This window comes from Onychostoma macrolepis, chromosome 19 (assembly GCF_012432095.1).
Source record: "Onychostoma macrolepis isolate SWU-2019 chromosome 19, ASM1243209v1, whole genome shotgun sequence".
NCBI lineage: Eukaryota > Metazoa > Chordata > Actinopteri > Cypriniformes > Cyprinidae > Onychostoma > Onychostoma macrolepis.
Window position 1 is genome coordinate 26,216,110 of NC_081173.1, and position 19,583 is coordinate 26,235,692.

General features: G+C 35.2%; 1 protein-coding gene and 1 long non-coding RNA gene across 8 annotated transcripts; both read right to left on the reverse strand.

Moving 5' to 3' along the window:
* Positions 1–1,374: 1,374 nt before the first annotated feature.
* On the reverse strand, positions 1,375–10,643 carry LOC131526009 (CMP-N-acetylneuraminate-beta-galactosamide-alpha-2,3-sialyltransferase 2-like). Of its 5 annotated transcripts, XM_058754067.1 has the most exons (6): positions 7,644–7,705; positions 6,767–6,830; positions 4,864–5,259; positions 3,990–4,183; positions 3,325–3,504; positions 1,375–1,565 (listed from the first exon to the last, which is right to left on the reverse strand). In XM_058754067.1, the coding sequence occupies exons 3-6, from the start codon at positions 5,137–5,139 to the stop codon at positions 1,535–1,537; spliced, it is 681 nt and encodes a 226-aa protein (XP_058610050.1). In that variant the 5' UTR covers positions 5,140–5,259; positions 6,767–6,830; positions 7,644–7,705; the 3' UTR covers positions 1,375–1,534. The 5 variants fall into 5 exon arrangements, with proteins under 5 accessions (XP_058610050.1, XP_058610049.1, XP_058610047.1 ...); XM_058754066.1 differs by lacking the exons at positions 6,767–6,830; positions 7,644–7,705 and adding an exon at positions 10,505–10,643; XM_058754064.1 differs by lacking the exon at positions 6,767–6,830 and having other exon boundaries at positions 7,644–8,067.
* Positions 10,644–13,857: 3,214 nt separating this feature from the next.
* Positions 13,858–18,177, reverse strand: LOC131526031 (uncharacterized). Of its 3 annotated transcripts, none has more exons than XR_009267361.1 (5): positions 17,712–18,177; positions 16,145–17,254; positions 15,872–16,055; positions 14,420–14,556; positions 13,858–14,161 (listed from the first exon to the last, which is right to left on the reverse strand). It is a non-coding gene; the product is annotated as an uncharacterized LOC131526031 (long non-coding RNA). The 3 variants fall into 3 exon arrangements; XR_009267362.1 differs by having other exon boundaries at positions 16,145–16,234; positions 17,092–18,177; XR_009267360.1 differs by having other exon boundaries at positions 16,145–18,177.
* Between the last annotated feature and the right edge of the window lie 1,406 nt (positions 18,178–19,583).

The window sequence follows — 19,583 nt, forward strand, 5'->3', positions numbered from 1 at the left end:
CACATTACCATATGTATACGTAGGGGGCTATATGTATACCATATGATTACCATATGTATACGTACATGAAAAAAAGGGTGGGAACCACTGTTCTAAATGCCCATCCTTGTGCTTACCTGTAAAGGCTGAAGCTGTTAGACAGCTACATAACCCCCACTTACCGTGCTGTTTCATGCTACATTACAGAGCTCACTATGCAGACATCTAGAAAATCAGATTCAAAGACCTAATCAATTCTTGTCAGCACCGTTTCTCTATTATCTCTTTGGGTTACATTTTTAAAATGCTTTATACCAAGAACCAGCAGCAGTGGTTGGATTTATGTAGGAGATATTTTGTATTTTTTATTATTTTTTCCTTCCTTTTGGTAACTGCATTTTGGCATCATCCGCGAAGGTATGAACAGGTAAAACCGGTACCTCTAGTTGAGAGACAAACATGAAATCCTTTATTCATTGAGGCAGAAGCTTTCGGCACTCAGATACTTTGATGATTCAGATGTCAAGAAATTAAGTCTAGTAAAAGCAATTACTTGCTTGTCTCAATAAATACTGGCTTAGCAGGAGATATATGAGGAACCTATCCTGACATTCTTATCATTTGGGTAAGTTTGATATTCTGGGGTAATTATTAAATTGATTATTAGTAGTTAATTTGTAATAATTAAATTCGAACAGTGAAATCAAATTAATGTTTTTGCCTCTGAAATGTCTGGCTTTTGAAACATTTGTAATATGGGCTACTAATAGACCGAATTTAACAACAGTTCTGACAAACTGAGCAAGTCGGTCTGAGAATTTAGTGTTAAACCTTACTGAAATTAACTCTTCTTTTGGTAAAACACTGTTTTAAATCTCTTTGTTTTATTTCAACGTTATTTTATGTGTTCAATGTTTAATCGGATTGAAACAAGTGATAAAGGAACCCTCTGACGCATTAATTATTAGATCATGACGTAAAATTTGTCAAATCTTTCTTTTTCACACCAAAACAATAATTTACTTAGTTCAAATACACTGACACATCATTTTTACATTTAGGCTACAACTAAAGCGGAGTCGAAGTTACGTTGTTTTTTTTTTCTATTGCTTTGAATTGAATTAAATTGAATTGTGGATCGAAAATCGAGTTTAAAATCTGAGAACTCATACAATCAAGCAAAAATGACAGAAATTGTGGCAAGTTATATCTACTACATGATGTCGACATTTTTGCAGGGTGGTGGCTTCAGAACATAGAACTGTGTCTTTTGAAGATAAGAAACTATAAAGTATAACCATAAAACTGACCCGTTTTCTGTCTTTCTAATAAAATTGTTTTTGTCCACCAGGAACACGACACACGCAAAAATGAACATCTTCAATAGACTGACGCCTCGCTACATCACCCTGCTTTTGAGCGTCATGTCTATCTTTCTTTTGTTCACCCAAAATCCGATCGAAAATACTGTAGACTCCTTTGATGACTCGATCTTTGAAGCTTCATGCTCTTGTAAATCTTGCGTCATGGGCTTTATGGACGATGACTGGTTCATTTATCGATACGATCCCAGCATTCCTCCTCTGCTGAACAGAAAAAACAGTGTGTTACGTCGAGACACCTACAGATGGTGGAGGGTAAGTCTTTCAATGCAATGCTAAATATTCTGTCTTTAAGTAATCAAAGACTTCGGTGTCGAGTGTAGTAAATTAGTAGTTTATATCTGTATATATATATATATATAGGATCTCAATAAGAGCTTTTGTACACATATGACAGAAATAAAGTAAAAGTGGTTAGTAATAAGATGCTGTTTGTGGAGTTGTTTAATCACCCTCTTCTGACGTCTTGAGAGATTTCATGTTTTTATTTCAGTTGATTTCATCGTGGCTTTAGCTGTAAGTTTTGTTTCTCTGCTCTTGTTTCTCGTTCCTTCAATGATTCTACTTGTTAACAGCAGGTGTTCATCAATAAAGCTCAATCCTAATTTAATTAGTCACTTAATTCTCTCATTAATTCATCACTGCTTCAGTGTTACTTCAACACTCTGTAGTGTGAACACATAGAAGTGCTCTTTAAAACTGAGGATTTTGCTGTGGGATTAAAGGGGTTAAATGTGTGAGATGACAAAACATACTGTGAAATGTAATTTTAACAGAAATATACCGTAAATTTAATTTACGGAAGCAAACTGAAAAAAAAAACAGTAGATTACTGGCAACCACAGCTGCCGGTATTTCACCGTAAAATCAAGACAAAAAAACAGCAAAATACTGTAAAACCTAACAGTCAACTTCCTGTTGTGTTTTGTGGGTCACCATTGTGCTGGAGAGTAGAGCCTGTGCTTAAGTCAAGGACGGAGAGAGGGACACTCGTGTTATGCTGCATGTTGCTTTATTTAAAGGCAGTAACTGTGTAGTTACTGATGTAATGAGAATATATTTACTAGTTTTGATCACGTATGTGTGCTGCTGTTATTTGCAAGAGATTTGAGTTGAATTGATGACTTTGCATAAATCAGTAAGATTTTCTTCATGGACTTAAACAAAATAGTTCTCAATACTCTTATGCTCACATTACATGAACATTATGAAATATTAGTTTATAAACAAATGGTAGTTGGATAATTTAAGCGTAGTCGGTTTCTGCAAATAAAGTGAGTTAACTGAAAGGTTTGTGTATTAACATTGTATCAGTTAATGAGATACGGTGTTTCACTGTAAATTTAAACAGTTCTGTAAATCCTAAAATTTAGCTACCGTATTTTTCACGGTAAAATTCTGGCAACCACAGCTGCGGTATTTTTCCGTAAATTTAACAGATTTTTTTTACAGTGCAGCTATGTGACAAACACGAATCATTGGTTGAGATAACTTGTGACACTGCAGCAGTGAGTTGGATGTTCTCACGTGTGAAATGCAGAATTCCACTGTTGTGCAAATACTGACTATGGAAAAGATTATTACAGAAATATAACGTCACCATAAGATATATGAATATCAGATAAGGTTCTCACCAGGAAACACTGTCATATTGGTTCTTTCATAACTAGGATTTATGCAGGTTATCCTCTCAACTTAAATTGTGAATTATTCACAATTTACACATGGCTTAATGACGTGTAAACAGAAAAACATTGTAGCTGATTTAAGTATATATAAATCTGGAAGCATTGTGAGGATGCATCCTGAACTCTGTAAAAATTGTTTAACTGTGATAAAAATGGTTGTAAAAAATAAGCTTCATTTTCATTATTAAAAATATTTATAAATATATAATATAAGAATAAAAAAAAAATTTCATTTTGTGGTCAAATGTGACCTTGTTTTCATGATGTTCTCTCACCGTTTGATAGATCCATCAGTTAGAGCACTGGTGACCCACTGGATATCTAGTGTTTTGAAGGGCAACAGCACCAGGTGTGTGTTGTTGTCCAGATGGATGGCACTTTCTGGGTACATGATATGATGGGTCGTCCTGGATCCCACATCTTTCTCATAGCCTTGAACTGGTGCCTTATTCATCCTGTGGAAATCAGAATTGTAAAATTATAGTATCTATCATAAGTCAAGTCAAGTCACCTTTATTTATATAGAATTTTTAACATTACAGATTGTGTCAAAGCACTTTACAGTATCAAATAGGAAAATAGTGTCAATAATGTAAAATGACAAGATTAAACACTCAATTTTCAGTTAAAGGCATTTCATTGTTGATTGAATTCAGTGATGACATCATCCAGCTCAGTTCAGTTTAAAAAGTATCTGTGCAATCAAGTCGACGATATCGCTGGAAATTAAGTGTCCCCAACTAAGCAAGCCAGAGGCAACAGCAGCAAGGAACCAAAACGCCATTGGTGACAGAATGGAGAAAGAAACCTTGGGAGAACAGGCTCAGTCGGGGCCAGTTCTCCTCTGACCAGATGAACCAGCAGTTCAGTTCCAACTGCAGCAAAGTCAGATTGTTATAAAGTCAGATAATTATAATGAGTCATGAAAATAAAAGTTTACCTGAACACAAAATCGTGGTTGTCTATAACAGGACCATAGTATGATCCTAAAAGGTTCCCAGAGTTCCCCACCACAGCACAGGTTCGACAGCGGGACGGGCTGGCGTCTCTGTACCATTCCTCTCCAGGGATGACAGAAAACAGCTCCTTAATCACTTGGGAGTAATTAGCTTTGCTCCTTGTCGATTGTAGAGACTGAATAGATTAAAAACAAATCAGTGACTCAGGAAAGTACACTTCTACCATCAGCATGAAACCAGAATCAAACACAAATCAACATGAACATTTTATATAAACTAACATTAATGACATTAAAGTATTAGTTAAAAGATGTAATACCATTCAAAATTTGAGGTCAGTAAGATTTATTTGTTTTTGTCCAGAAAGAAATGAACTGTACACATACATATCTATATTTCATATTTGAAATAAATACACATATTATTCTTCCTTGTTCTCCTTTTACAGTCAAGAATTTAAAGAACTGACTTCTATTTAGTGTGAATATGAATGGAACTGGTCACACCTAACATATTTCGATTAAAATGCACTGGAGTGAAAATCAAAGAAATTCAAAAGTCACGCAAGAATTCCCTTGACACAACTGAATGGACACAATTGATCTTGTAAATACAATGGACCAGAACTTGTTTTTTGTCTCGTGTGCCTCCATTTTGAAGATGTCAGGGTGCTTCCAAAATGAATCAGCACTCTAGAATTAATTTCTGATTAATCATTTGACACTGAAGACTGACGTAATAGAAGGATGTCTTAGACATAATTTGAAAGCATTCTCAATTAAATTCTGAATTGCACTACAGTCCAGCTTACTGTACATTGAGGTGGGCTGAAGTAACAAATGAGAAACACTATACCTGCCACCACTTAAAGATGTGGTTAGGGAGGACGCTGTTATTGAGAGAGAGCGCTGGTGGGACATCTTTTCTGAAATGTTCAGCAAACCACTCGTCGTCACTCGCAGCCAAACAGTGCTCCATACAGGCACAGGGTTCTTCATGAAAGAGCCGCTCCACCACACTATTGTTCAACAAATCTTTAAAATGTCCATAAGGAACTTTATGTATGGTCACAGTAAAGATGGTGGCGCTTAACAAAACCAAGATGACCTTTACGTATTTACACCAGCGCATTTTGAATGCTGAGGGGCTTATACTCTCTGATGTTTGGCCGGTTTAGAGTGAGGTCGAGGTGGTTCCAGGTGATTCCTCCAGCACCTTTCTGCACCTTATCATGAGATCAGCTGCAAGAACCTGAGCAATAAATGACAATAAAGACATTTATTTATAGGAATAAAGGGTTAGAGGAAGAGACTGACTTTTCATGCATGTTCTATATCAGCAGCACCGCACATGCGTTGTTTACATGCAGGAAAATCCCCCCGATGAATGGAGGTGGGTTTGCAATGACATGAGGGTGAGTAATTAATGACAGAACTTTCATTTTTGGGTGAACTATCCCTTTAAGTCTAAAAGGGATACAGCTGCTGCTACTGGGCATGTGCACATCAATAGTCTATTTTTTGCTACATTGTACAACAATAATTACTGTTTTTGTAAGGGTAGGTTTAGGGTTGGGATAGATGTAGACGTTAATAAAACATAATCTAATAGGTATAAAATTTCATTTATTGTTAGTTTCGGTCGTAGCTGTTTAGCCGGTTTAAGCACATTTGAAGACTTGCCAAACTTAAAGTAGCCTACTTAAATGTAATTTTAAGGCATTTCAGATTTGCCACGTGTTTTAAACTAGATTGTTGTTTTTAATTATGTTCAACGGATGTTATACTACTGCCAAAAAGCTTTACATTGTATCACTATACCCTATTTCTAAAATAAATCATAACGAACAAACATTATGTAGTCTATTCAGTGGGTAGATTTGTTTCAATTTTGTTTCAATTCACATAAATTTGTTATTTACGATTTACTGATGTTACAATAGAAAATTGTAGCAGGAACACAAAAACGACAACAGTTCAACAAACTCATTGGCCCGGATATTAAGTAACATAACCTACCATTATAACGTGCAGGGCTGGACTGGGACAAAAAAAATTGGCCTTTTGAATGGTGTATTGTATAATGTTACAAAAGCTCTTTTTATTTCAGATAAATGCTGATCTTTGGATCTTTCTATTCATCAAAGAATACATTAATAATAATAAATATTTTTTGAGCAGCAATTCAGCATATTAGAATGATTTCTGAAGGATCATGTGACACTGAAGACTGGAGTAATGATGCTGAAAATTCATCTTTGACCACAGGAATAAATTACATTTTAAAATATATTCAAATAGAAAGCAGTTATTTTAAATACTAAAAATAATTCACAATATTACTGATTTTGCTGTATTTTGAATAAAATAAATGCAGGCTTGGTGAGCAGAAGAAAATTATTTTAAAAAAACATTCAAAATCTTACTGTTCAGTAACTTTTGACTGGTAGAGTAGATATGTATCATTGCATAGTTGTTTTGGATAATAAAAAAACGTCAGGTCTCACAATATCGTGTCTTTTCGAATTTAAATTAGATTTATTCGCATTGGCCCATGGAAACCTCTATGAACACACTTGACATGACTTGGCCAAAAAATCGCGGTGGACGAATTTACGTTTTATTAAGTGTTTGCGTATTCTGCACTAATGGCGCGCGCACAGGATACATGTCTGCCTCCGTTGCGAGTCCCGATCAAGCACTTCAGCGATTCAACTGCTCTCCTTCTCCTGTCTGGCTCTTTACGCCGCATCACTCACCGCAGAACAAGCCTGTTCTTGATAAAGCTGCTGTGAAAACGTAGGAAAAGCGAGATGGTCCTCACTGTAGAACACAAGATCCAGGGTTTAGTGTGTGGTTGGATCTAGATCCAACTCCTCCCACCTTACATTTACCTAAACCTACCCGTCTCCACCCCCCGATCCCTAAACCCACCCATCCCCACCCCTAAACCTACCCATCTCCACCCCCTGGATGTGGATCCAACCCCGCCCCCTGGATCTTTTGTTCTGCAGTGAGGGGCTACTGGGAAAAGCCGACAAGGAAGAAGTTGGGGTGAAGCGTTCTTTATATAAGCGGAGCAAAACACTTCATGGCTCCGTCTATAGCGCATTGTGATTGGGTGGTTTACGCTGTCAATACAGGAGACAAACCAATGGGTCACTCGCTGCTCGTAGGTGATGGTCCTTGGCAAAAAATAAATAAAAAATTCTGTCAGCCCCTTCAGTGCATCGGCCCACCGGGAAAATGCCCGGTATGCCCGATTACCAGTCCAGCCCTTATAACGTGATTGTGTCATACTGCTCTTTAGAAAGCAGAACCGGTTTTGATTTTTAATGCCCAGAAAAACGTACCGATAAATAACAAAATGCTTTGTAAACCTAATATTATTAATGTTATAATTAATAATGATCATTTTAAAGAAATAAAGGTAAATAACAAACAAACGATGAATTTATACTTTTTTTCAGTCGAGGCTGAACTAAGGTTTCATTATCACAGCGGTATCACATAATTCATCTAATTACAACCCCGGACATTTTAAGCAACAGACATAATAAGAGGGACTAAATATCTGTAATTCATACACCTGTGAAATAAACAGTAAACGGGGTCAAACAGAAAACATTTACTCACATTTAGTGTTCAGCTTTGATTCTAGCGACGTGTGCGTGTCAGTGGACCATGACCGTGAATGTAACTAGGGCGTAGGTGACCAACTGGTTAGAGCAGATTAAACTTGTCGTACAAACAACTCGCTTCTCATTAAAATTATTGATATCCACGGTGTGGACAAACTGAGTGGGCCTATTTTGATTCTCATCATCATTGTTTTAAAATAATTGACAAATACAAGTGATAGGCTCAAAGACCGCAATTCAATGAAGACTACGCCTGTTTTAAGCGATTAAACACTTCTTCCCCTTTTCGACTGTTTATTCTTACACTGCCGCACAAGAATAAATACAATAGGCTACTATTAAGAAAGTATTCTCCTATTTTATTTTATCTGATGTAGTAAGACAACTTTTCGGTTTCACCAATACCTTTTAGGTTATTCATAAAACCAGATGCTTTAAACCATTTCTAAGTCAACCTAATGTAACTTTTTTCATCTCAAAAGAATAATACAGTAACTGAAGACCCTTACGAAACCAAAAAATAAATAAATAAATAAATACTCATTTGCTGAAACTCTGAACCAAAGAAATCTTTAAGAAATGAGGCAATGTACATGCATGCTTAATGTCTATATACATTGTTCTAAATCAGAGGTTCCCAACCTGGGGGGCGCGGGAGCAGATATACTTTGAGGCAGGGCTGGGCGATAAAACGATAACGATTCATGCGGGAAAAGCGGAACAAAACAGCGCTACTCATTTGAACCGCGCCACACGGACCATATCCGCTCGGTTCAAACTGCGGCGCAGCGCAGAGCGCGCTGACTAGAGCAGAACACGCAACCACTAAACAGCGCTGTGAGATCCAGTGAGAAGCGCTTGAATTTAGCGAAGAACACAAATGACTGGCATAAACTAGTATCAGTCGATATCAGTCAACTGATATAAACAAGTTTAAACCCAGATAAAACAGCGCTGACAAACAGCAGAAAAACACTGTGTGCAACGATACAGTCAGAAGGCTTTTCACTCTACAAATCGCCATCGTTTACCAGGGATTTACTGTAGTAACATTAACTGCACCATGGTATTGTGGCAGAAATGTGTGGTGTTTATATCAAATGTATTATATTAATGTAGACGTGTATTAAAGGAGTAATTGAATGGAATTACGTTTGTGCATTATAATAAATGTATTTAGACTACTGTTTTACATATTAATAGGCTACCTAGAGACCATATAGTTGGATTTTTACCACAGTATTGAGGTGCTATATGTGTGGTTTTAACTCTGGTTATCATTATGTAAATGTATGCTACTATGGAAGAACAATGGTTAATTTTAATAAAACTCAAACAGTCAGAAAAAAAAATCACCATATTAAAAAGGAGGTTGTCGCGATTTTTTACAGATGTTACTGATTTTGATAATGAACATAAATTTACATCCGCATACTAACTCAAACTACTACTGTCAACTCAATGTCAAATATGCATTTCTAGGAGACCAAAACATAATATTATTATTATTGCATATATATATATATATATATATATATATATATATATATATATATATATATATATATATACATTACCATATGTATACGTGGGGGCTATATGTATACCATATGATTACCATATGTATACGTACATGAAAAAAGGGTGGGAACCACTGTTCTAAATGCCCATCCTTGTGCTTACCTGTAAAGGCTGAAGCTGTTAGACAGCTACATAACCCCACTTACCGTGCTGTTTCATGCTACATTACAGAGCTCACTATGCAGACATCTAGAAAATCAGATTCAAAGACCTAATCAATTCTTGTCAGCACCGTTTCTCTATTATCTCTTTGGGTTACATTTTTAAAATGCTTTATACCAAGAACCAGCAGCAGTGGTTGGATTTATGTAGGAGATATTTTGTATTTTTTATTATTTTTTCCTTCCTTTTGGTAACTGCATTTTGGCATCATCCGCGAAGGTATGAACAGGTAAAACCGGTACCTCTAGTTGAGAGACAAACATGAAATCCTTTATTCATTGAGGCAGAAGCTTTCGGCACTCAGATACTTTGATGATTCAGATGTCAAGAAATTAAGTCTAGTAAAAGCAATTACTTGCTTGTCTCAATAAATACTGGCTTAGCAGGAGATATATGAGGAACCTATCCTGACATTCTTATCATTTGGGTAAATTTGATATTCTGGGGTAATTATTAAATTGATTATTAGTAGTTAATTTGTAATAATTAAATTCGAACAGTGAAATCAAATTAATGTTTTTGCCTCTGAAATGTCTGGCTTTTGAAACATTTGTAATATGGGCTACTAATAGACCGAATTTAACAACAGTTCTGACAAACTGAGCAAGTCGGTCTGAGAATTTAGTGTTAAACCTTACTGAAATTAACTCTTCTTTTGGTAAAACACTGTTTTAAATCTCTTTGTTTTTATTTCAACGTTATTTTATGTGTTCAATGTTTAATCGGATTGAAACAAGTGATAAAGGAACCCTCTGACGCATTAATTATTAGATCATGACGTAAAATTTGTCAAATCTTTCTTTTTCACACCAAAACAATAATTTACTTAGTTCAAATACACTGACACATCATTTTTACATTTAGGCTACAACTAAAGCGGAGTCGAAGTTACATTGTTTTTTTTTCTATTGCTTTGAATTGAATTAAATTGAATTGTGGATCGAAAATCGAGTTTAAAATCTGAGAACTCATACAATCAAGCAAAAATGACAGAAATTGTGGCAAGTTATAACCTACTACATGATGTCGACATTTTTGCAGGGTGGTGGCTTCAGAACATAGAACTGTGTCTTTTGAAGATAAGAAACTATAAAGTATAACCATAAAACTGACCCGTTTTTCTGTCTTTCTAATAAAATTGTTTTTGTCCACCAGGAACACGACACACGCAAAAAATGAACATCTTCAATAGACTGACGCCTCGCTACATCACCCTGCTTTTGAGCGTCATGTCTATCTTTCTTTTGTTTTGAAAATACTCCTTTGATGACTCGATCTTTGAAGCTTCATGCTCTTGTAAATCTTGCGTCATGGGCTTTATGGACGATGACTGGTTCATTTATCGATACGATCCCAGCATTCCTCCTCTGCTGAACAGAAAAAACAGTGTGTTACGTCGAGACACCTACACTGTAAAAAATTTCCACCTATTTCAGCTTAAAAACTTAAGTTTTGTGGCTGCCTTAAATTTTTAAGTATAAACAAATTACAAATACAAGTCATTTCAACTCACTTTGTAAAATCCTGACTGGCGTTGAATTGCTCTCTGTAAGTTGATTGGACTTTTCAGTATTAGTTGTTTCAACTAATCATGTCAAGTTAAAAAGTAATCATTAGAACCTCAACAATGGTGACCATTTAAAAACAAACAAAAAACAATCAAGCAGCAATGCATGCTGGGATCCATGGATGAGTTTTGTACTATGCTAGTACCCAGCATGCATTGCAGCATGAATTTTCTTTTTTTTTTCTTTTTTTATAATGGTCACCATTGTTGAGGTTCACAAGCTGATTCTTGATGTCTGTGTGAGTCTAGTTGCTGCCATAGATTAAAACTTTTGTGGACAAACTGTTTGGAAAGTCCTTTCTGTTAACTAACTCACAGAACCACTGGCTCTTAGAATCACTTTTACTATAATAAATATAACGTTCATTTAATCAGAGATTAGACACCAAATGAGATCAGTTCGCTAACAGATGATTGTCATTATAAACATATAACAACCAACTACTGATCATTTTCTCTGGGCTTTCCAGTTATAATAAATATGTTTGAAGAACACATGGTTACAACAGCCAGAGAAAAAGAGGAGGAAAAAAAACTAAAACAGAAGGTCAAGAGCCCAACTAAAGCAGACACTGATCTCTAACATGGTTACTTCAACTGAAACAATAAATCAACATCTAAACCTTAGTTAATTCTCAATAAGATCTTTTGTAGATGTCTGACAGAAATAAAGTCAGTCTGGTTATTAATAAGTGGAGCTGGTGATGCTGTTTGTGGAGTTGTTTAATCAGATCTTGAGAGATTTAATGTATTTTATTTCAGTTGATTTCATCTAAGGCTGTGACTAAAGTTAATTGTTCTTGTGTTTCTTTTTCTTCAGTGATTATGTTTGTTAACAGCAAGTGTTCATCACTAATGCTCAATTATCACTCAATTAATCACTTAATTGCAATGTATATCTTATTTTAGTGAAAACTGAAATAAGTTCAGAGCACTCATAATTGTTAGTTTTATAAGCTTAAATGGTTTAAGGCAATAAGTTTACTCAAACAGTGTGAGTTAACCTAACTTGTTGGGTGTTACAGTGCAAAAATAAGTCGAGAAAACATTTAAGTTGGCTCAATTATTTATTTTTTTACAGTGTGCCAGTAAGTTAGAACTTAAAATGTTAAGTTCACTGAATTAAATTGGTCTCCTGAATTTCAATAACATTAAACTGACTTAAAAATCAAGTTGAATCTAGCATAACTTACAAAAAAAGTTGAAATTGTTTAAATTATTTTTATGAGTTAAAGTAACTTTAAAACATAAGCTGTCATGACTTTTTCATCATATCATTTTTACAGTGTACAGATAGTGGAGGGTAAGTCTTTCAATACTAAATATTCTGTCTTTAAGTAATCAAAGACTTCGTGTCGAGTGTAGTAAATTAGTAGTTTATATCTGTATATGTATGTGTATATATATATATATATATATATATATATATATATATATATATATATATATATATATAGGCCTATATCTCCACCCCTAAACCTATAAACCTACCAATCTCCACCCCTGGATCTTTTGTTCTGCAGTGAGGGGCTACTGGGAAAAGCCGACAAGGAAGAAGTTGGGGTGAAGCGTTCTTTATATAAGCGGAGCAAAACACTTCATGGCTCCGTCTATAGCGCATTGTGATTGGGTGGTTTACGCTGTCAATACAGGAGACAAACCAATGGGTCACTGGCTGCTCGTAGTCCCTGGGTGATGGTCCTTGGCAAAAAAAAAATAAAAAATTCTGTCAGCCCCTTCAGTGCATCGGCCCACCGGGAAAATGCCCGGTATGCCCGATTACCAGTCCAGCCCTTATAACGTGATTGTGTCATACTGCTCTTTAGAAAGCAGAACCGGTTTTGATTTTTAATGCCCAGAAAAATGTACCGATAAATAACAAAATGCTTTGTAAACCTAATATTATTAATGTTATAATTAATAATGATCATTTTAAAGAAATAAAGGTAAATAACAAACAAACGATGAATTTATACTTTTTTTCAGTCGAGGCTGAACTAAGGTTTCATTATCACAGCGGTATCACATAATTCATCTAATTACAACCCCGGACATTTTAAGCAACAGACATAATAAGAGGGACTAAATATCTGTAATTCATACACCTGTGAAATAAACAGTAAACGGGGTCAAACAGAAAACATTTACTCACATTTAGTGTTCAGCTTTGATTCTAGCGACGTGTGCGTGTCAGTGGACCATGACCGTGAATGTAACTAGGGCGTAGGTGACCAACTGGTTAGAGCAGATTAAACTTGTCGTACAAACAACTCGCTTCTCATTAAAATTATTGATATCCACGGTGTGGACAAACTGAGTGGGCCTATTTTGATTCTCATCATCATTGTTTTAAAATAATTGACAAATACAAGTGATAGGCTCAAAGACCGCAATTTAATGAAGACTACGCCTGTTTTAAGCGATTAAACACTTCTTCCCCTTTTCGACTGTTTATTCTTACACTGCCGCACAAGAATAAATACAATAGGCTACTATTAAGAACGTATTCTCCTATTTTATTTTATCTAATGTAGTAAGACAACTTTCCGGTTTCACCAATACCCTTACAAAAATTACTGCAGTTTTAAAAAGTAATACTGCAGTTTTTGTTACATGTAGAAAAATGCCGTTTTTGGACACGAAAACTGCATTATTGCCGTTTTACTGCAATACATCTGAAGTACTATTGAAATACAAATCCAGTAGAGCTGCAGTATTACTAACAAACAACTGCAATAGAACTGCAGTATTACTGCAATACAGCTGAAGTAGTACTACAATTATACTACAATAAATCTGCAGTAGTACTGCAATATATAATACAACTGAAGTACAATTCAGTACTACCAAAGTGCAATACTAATCAAATTATGTACAGTAACACTGAAATGCAACCGGAATATTCAGAATAACAAGTTTTATTTTACACAACTGCAATATAATAAATTAAGGTACAAAATAACAGTGAATGTCTCAAACAGCAATGCAACAATAAATGATTTTACTTTTCTTTAAACTTAAAATAACAGGCTGAGAGTTACACTAAATGTATTTAGTGTTTATTTACAAATCACACAATCATGCACATTTCTTCCCGCATTATTCTGACGGGTTTCATTTTTTGAAGAGCTTATCCTCATCGTTTTGCTTGGTTCTTATGACTGCCTTCATCTCAGATGTGGAAACACTATTTTGGATGTAGTCTGGAAAAACAAACAAACAAAAACTCAGAAAATCTCAAGTTTCAGTTACACTTTTCACTACTACAGGCATATTTAGTATGCTTAAAATAAATCCTGAATCGTGATGTTACCAAGTGTTTGTGTAACGTATTCATTCTACTCCCAATTAATTTCTTATGACATATTGGTCAGCATTAACAATGTCTTTGAACACTCCAGGTAACAGAAGTTAAAAGGTTGGTTCACCCAAAAATGAAAATTCTGTCATCAATAATTCACCCTCATATCGTTCCAAACCCGCAAGTCCTTCATTCATCTTCAGAACACAATTGAAGATCTTTATAATGAAATCTCAGAGCTTTCTGTTCCTGCATTGATAGTCCATTCAACTACCCCTTGAACAATAACATGCATTTCTGGAAAAAAGCATAGACACAATCGTGTTTAAGTACTCCAAAGTACTCCAAAGTTATTTGCCCTCTTTATCATTTTGGTTTTTCATTCAAAATTATAACATTAAATAAATTAATTAAATAATAATAAAAAGAAAAAATAATAGAAAAAAAAACAATTTACAAATATACAAGTATATAATTTAAATACTACTAGAACACAGTATATAGAATATATGTGTTCCACAGTTATTGTGCCCCCTTCATTTAATACTTTGTGTAGCCTATAACTCTCTTCACACATAAGGGCTAATCCATGGCTAGGTGTGCATTACATGATTTTAATGCATGAGGTGGAGGCAAAGAACCACTCGACATGAAACAGGTTGCCTCCACTGAAGTTGATTAAAATTGTGTAATACACACCTGTTACAGCTAGTTTAAAAAGTTAAGTTAAAGCTTCCTTTAAAGAGATAGCTAACCCAAAAATGAAAATTCTGTCATTAATTAGTCACCCTTGTGTGGTTTCACACTCGTAAGACCTTCATGCCTCTTTGGAACACAAACAAAGATATTTATAAAGAAACCGAGAGCTTTCTGACCCTGCATAGACAGCAATGCAACTTACACATTCAAGTTCCAGAATGGTAGGAAAGACATCGTTAAAGTAATTCATCAAGCGACACAGTGTTTGCATCCAAAAAAAAAAAACTACTTTACCACTTATTTACAAAAATATTGATCTGTAATGTGCATTCACAAGAGCATCACAATGCATGAGAGTTGTGTTCATGCGACAGAAGACAAAATTGAGGTTAAACCACTGGAGTCACATGGATTACTTTCACAATGTCTTTCCTATTGTTCTGGAACTTAAATGTGTAAGTTGCGTTGCTGCCTATAGAGAGGGGTCAGAAAGTTCTCAGATTTCATCAAAAATATCTTAATTTGTGTTTTGAAGATGAACAAAGGTCTTACGGGTTTGGAATAACATGAGGGTGAGTAATTAATGACAGAATTTTCATTTTTGGGTGAACTAACTCTTTAATGTTTGTGGAGTACAATTTGACTGGAAGCGTAAAACCAAGTAAATTTTCATTAGTTTGTTTGGTTACAGGTCATTAGATTTAGCGTTCTGACTGTATGTGTGTGCTACAGTACAAGCAGCGCATTGATTTAAAATAGCGATGAAACTGATTGTAATTATCTGCATTCATTGTTTTAATGCACACCTTCCAGTCAATCAGAGAGAAAAAGAGTCCACAAAAAAAAAAAAAAAAAAATTGAGAGCTTATGTTAAGCATTGAGAATATTTGCTGTTATAACTAGATTTCATTACCTTTCCACTGCCTCAGCTCTCTCTCTGTTTTCATACTGAAATGGCACTAATATTGTAGATCTTCTTTAGCTCTTTGATTTCATTTAACTCCTCGATCTCTTCATGTCTGAAGATCTCTTCCATGGCTGAGACGACAGAGGACTTATACACTTGATTTCTCCAGCACTCCCACTGGTCTTTGTTCCTGAAATACAATAGCAGTTATTATGTATTATAAACTATAAAGATAATAGTTAATAAAAGATCAATTAAATAAAGTAGATTACTGCTCACCATTATTTGAGTGCTTGTTTCACCACAGCCATCATCCTCTGTTGAATTATATTTTTGGTCGTCTTTTTTTAGTTGTTACCAGTGCATTTCCTGAAAATAGCAATCACACACTGATAAAATGTCCATTTCCACACATTAATGTCACACTACAGCACATAAATGCTGGTGTACAGTGCTGTGAAAAAAAATCCTGATTTATTCTATTTTTGAGTATATCAGCACTAAATATTGTCAGATATTCCTAAGAAAATTAACATAAAACAAAGGCAAGTTTCATTAATAAACTGTATTTTGTGTTTATTCAGGTTGCCTGTTTCATGCACTTTTTTTTGAAGATTTGAACCAATTTAAGTCAAGTCACCATTATTTATATAGCGCTTTATACAATACAGATTGTTTCAGTGCTGCTTTAAGTGATAAAAAGAAAAATAATGATGCAAACAGAATTCACATCTGCTGTGAAGCAGCTCTAAACAGTAAAACGCGTCATTGTTCAGTTGAAATCAGTGTTGACTCAGTTAATTTCGATTAACTGTATAAAAATCATCAAATATAAAATAATTTCAATGCATCTAGATAGCAGTGGTGTCATCATCTAGCTCAGTTCAGTACTCATCCAATAGTGTCAGTGGAGTCAGATCAATAATACTGCTGAATATTATTAGTCCCCAAATAAGCACGCCAAAAGACGACAGCGGCAAGGAACCCAAACTCTGTCAGGTGACAGAATGGAGAAAACAAACCTTGGGAGAGAGTATATTTAGTTTAGGGATCAGTTCTCCTCTGGCCAACAAATGAACATGGTGTGATTATGATTCAGGCTGCATCACAATTTAGTGTGAAATATACAGGACTGTAGGCCTACAAGTAGCTGGAGTTACGGATCTCATTTAAAGACTAAAATCTAAAATCACGTTACATTTGTGGCTAACTAGAATGTGAGTGACCTTTAATGCATTTCCAGAAATAAAGTCTCGCCAACATCTGTTGAGTGCCTTTTCACTTTCTCTCTTCTCCTCTTTCCTAATGCTTCCTCTGTTGCAAAGAGGGGTACACACTGAACACTTTTCAATGATTTTTTCCTCATGTCAATTAGGAGTTGATGCTCTCCTAGAAACAAACAAACAAACAAATACACTGTATTCAGTATAATTTTGTTTATTCCATTATTGTAAATGGTACTGATGCTATTGAGAACTGAACTGAGCTGGACAATGACATTACTAATTTCTACAGAACTGCTTATAACAAATTGCTGAGCCATAGCAGAGTTAAATACATCTATACACAGGGTTGTCACTGGCTGGATTGAGATGTTGGTGTTTATTATAGTAAAAGTGTAGTAAAAACAGCATTAAACCAGTTGTTTGTCGTTCTATCACAAGCACCTCGCGCACTGACCGCGTGCGCTACAGATCAGCACTGAAGCGGCGTTTCCTCTCGTTTTCTTCTCATCTCAGCGGGTTGAATAAGATATCCGTCATTTTATATAAGTCATTAAATAAGTCATTTTACATCTCTCTAAAATTATAAATAAAGATATGAGGACATTAGACATTATACTCACCGCTAAACTTGATGACTGGACAAAGTCAACGCTCCTCGCCTGATGAACTTCTTCCGGAAAGCGTTTCTTCTCTTTTGTCGCACTTGTGAAAGGTCTCGGGTGTAATGTTGTTATGTCTTTGTGCTTTAATTGTGATAGTTCACATATGAACGATGTTGTCAAACCAAAACGTGTTTTATACTTTTATATCCATCCTGCAGTAGACACTACGGAAAAGACGCTGATTTACTGTTACAAGTAATCCTCTGCTCGCGAGACTCGTTGTCAGGACAACGACCTTTGGCGCGAAGGAAGATCAAACGTGCGGTTTATTATATATCTATGCGGGTGAAATATTCCATAGGCAAATATTTTTGTACAAGTCTACATTACAAAAAATACAAAAAAAAAAAAACACTTGCCAACCACAGCACTTGCTACATGTTGCACAATACAGCATAACTGCAGTACAGGGCCTATACAATACGACTTTATTGGCAATGAAAAGAACCTCATTGCCATTAAAGTGAAATTACTGAACCTAATCATAGGAGCTTTATTTTTAAAAATGCTCATAAAAAAATACAATTAAATAAATTTAATCAGACAGATTTAGACGTTTTAGCATCTGATATCTTCACCTGCATTTCAGCGTATCGCTGAAATGCAGTTATATTGTATCTGTACTTCATTATACTGCAAATCTACAGTTGCACTTCATAGTACTTAAGTTTTACTGCTCTTGAACTTTAATGAACTGCAGTTATATACTTCATTATACTGCAATTGTCCAGTTGTACTTCATTGTACTGCAGTTATACTGCTTTGTACTGCAGTTGTACTTCAATAAACTGCAGTTATTTTTTGTAAGGGACCTTTTAGGTTATTCATAAAACCAGATGCTTTAAACCATTTCTAAGTCAATATACTGATATGAAGAATCTAATGTAACTTTTTTCATCTCAAAAGAATAATACAGTAACTGAATACCCTTACGAAACCAAAAATAAATAAATAATAATAATAAGTTTCATGATTAAAAAAATTATAATAAATACTAATTTGCTGAAACTCTGAACCAAAGAAATCTTTACGAAATGAGGCAATGTACATGCATGCTTAATGTCTATATACATTGTTCTAAATCAGAGGTTCCCAACCTGGGGGGCGCGGGAGCAGATATACTTTGAGGCAGGGCTGGGCGATAAAACGATAACGATTCATGCGGGAAAAGCGGAACAAAACAGCGCTACTCATTTGAACCGCGCCACACGGACCATATCCGCTCGGTTCAAACTGCGGCGCAGCGCAGAGCGCGCTGACTAGAGCAGAACACGCAACCACTAAACAGCGCTGTGAGATCCAGTGAGAAGCGCTTGAATTTAGCGAAGAACACAAATGACTGGCATAAACTAGTATCAGTCGATATCAGTCAACTGATATAAACAAGTTTAAACCCAGATAAAACAGCGCTGACAAACAGCAGAAAAACACTGTGTGCAACGATACAGTCAGAAGGCTTTTCACTCTACAAATCGCCATCGTTTACCAGGGATTTACTGTAGTAACATTAACTGCACCATGGTATTGTGGCAGAAATGTGTGGTGTTTATATCAAATGTATTATATTAATGTAGACGTGTATTAAAGGAGTAATTGAATGGAATTACAGTATATTTGTGATTAAGCTGTAGGCTAGCGTTTGTGCATTATAATAAATGTATTTAGACTACTGTTTTACATATTAATAGGCAACCTAGAGACCATATAGTTGGATTTTTACCACAGTATTGAGGTGCTATATGTGTGGTTTTAACTCTGGTTATCATTATGTAAATGTATGCTACTATGGAAGAACAATGGTTAATTTTAATAAAACTCAAACAGTCAGAA

Bases quoted from the DNA above. Each gene is read 5' to 3' on its own strand.
- LOC131526009 (XM_058754066.1), bottom strand. From the start codon at position 5,139: ATGCGCTGGTGTAAATACGTAAAGGTCATCTTGGTTTTGTTAAGCGCC. The intron at 3,505-3,989 runs GTAAACTTTTAT...TGATTTCCACAG, and splicing joins AACCACGATTTTGTGTTCAG to GATGAATAAGGCACCAGTTC. The intron at 1,566-3,324 runs GTGAGAGAACAT...TTTTCTGTTCAG, and splicing joins ACTGATGGATCTATCAAACG to CAGAGGAGGAATGCTGGGAT.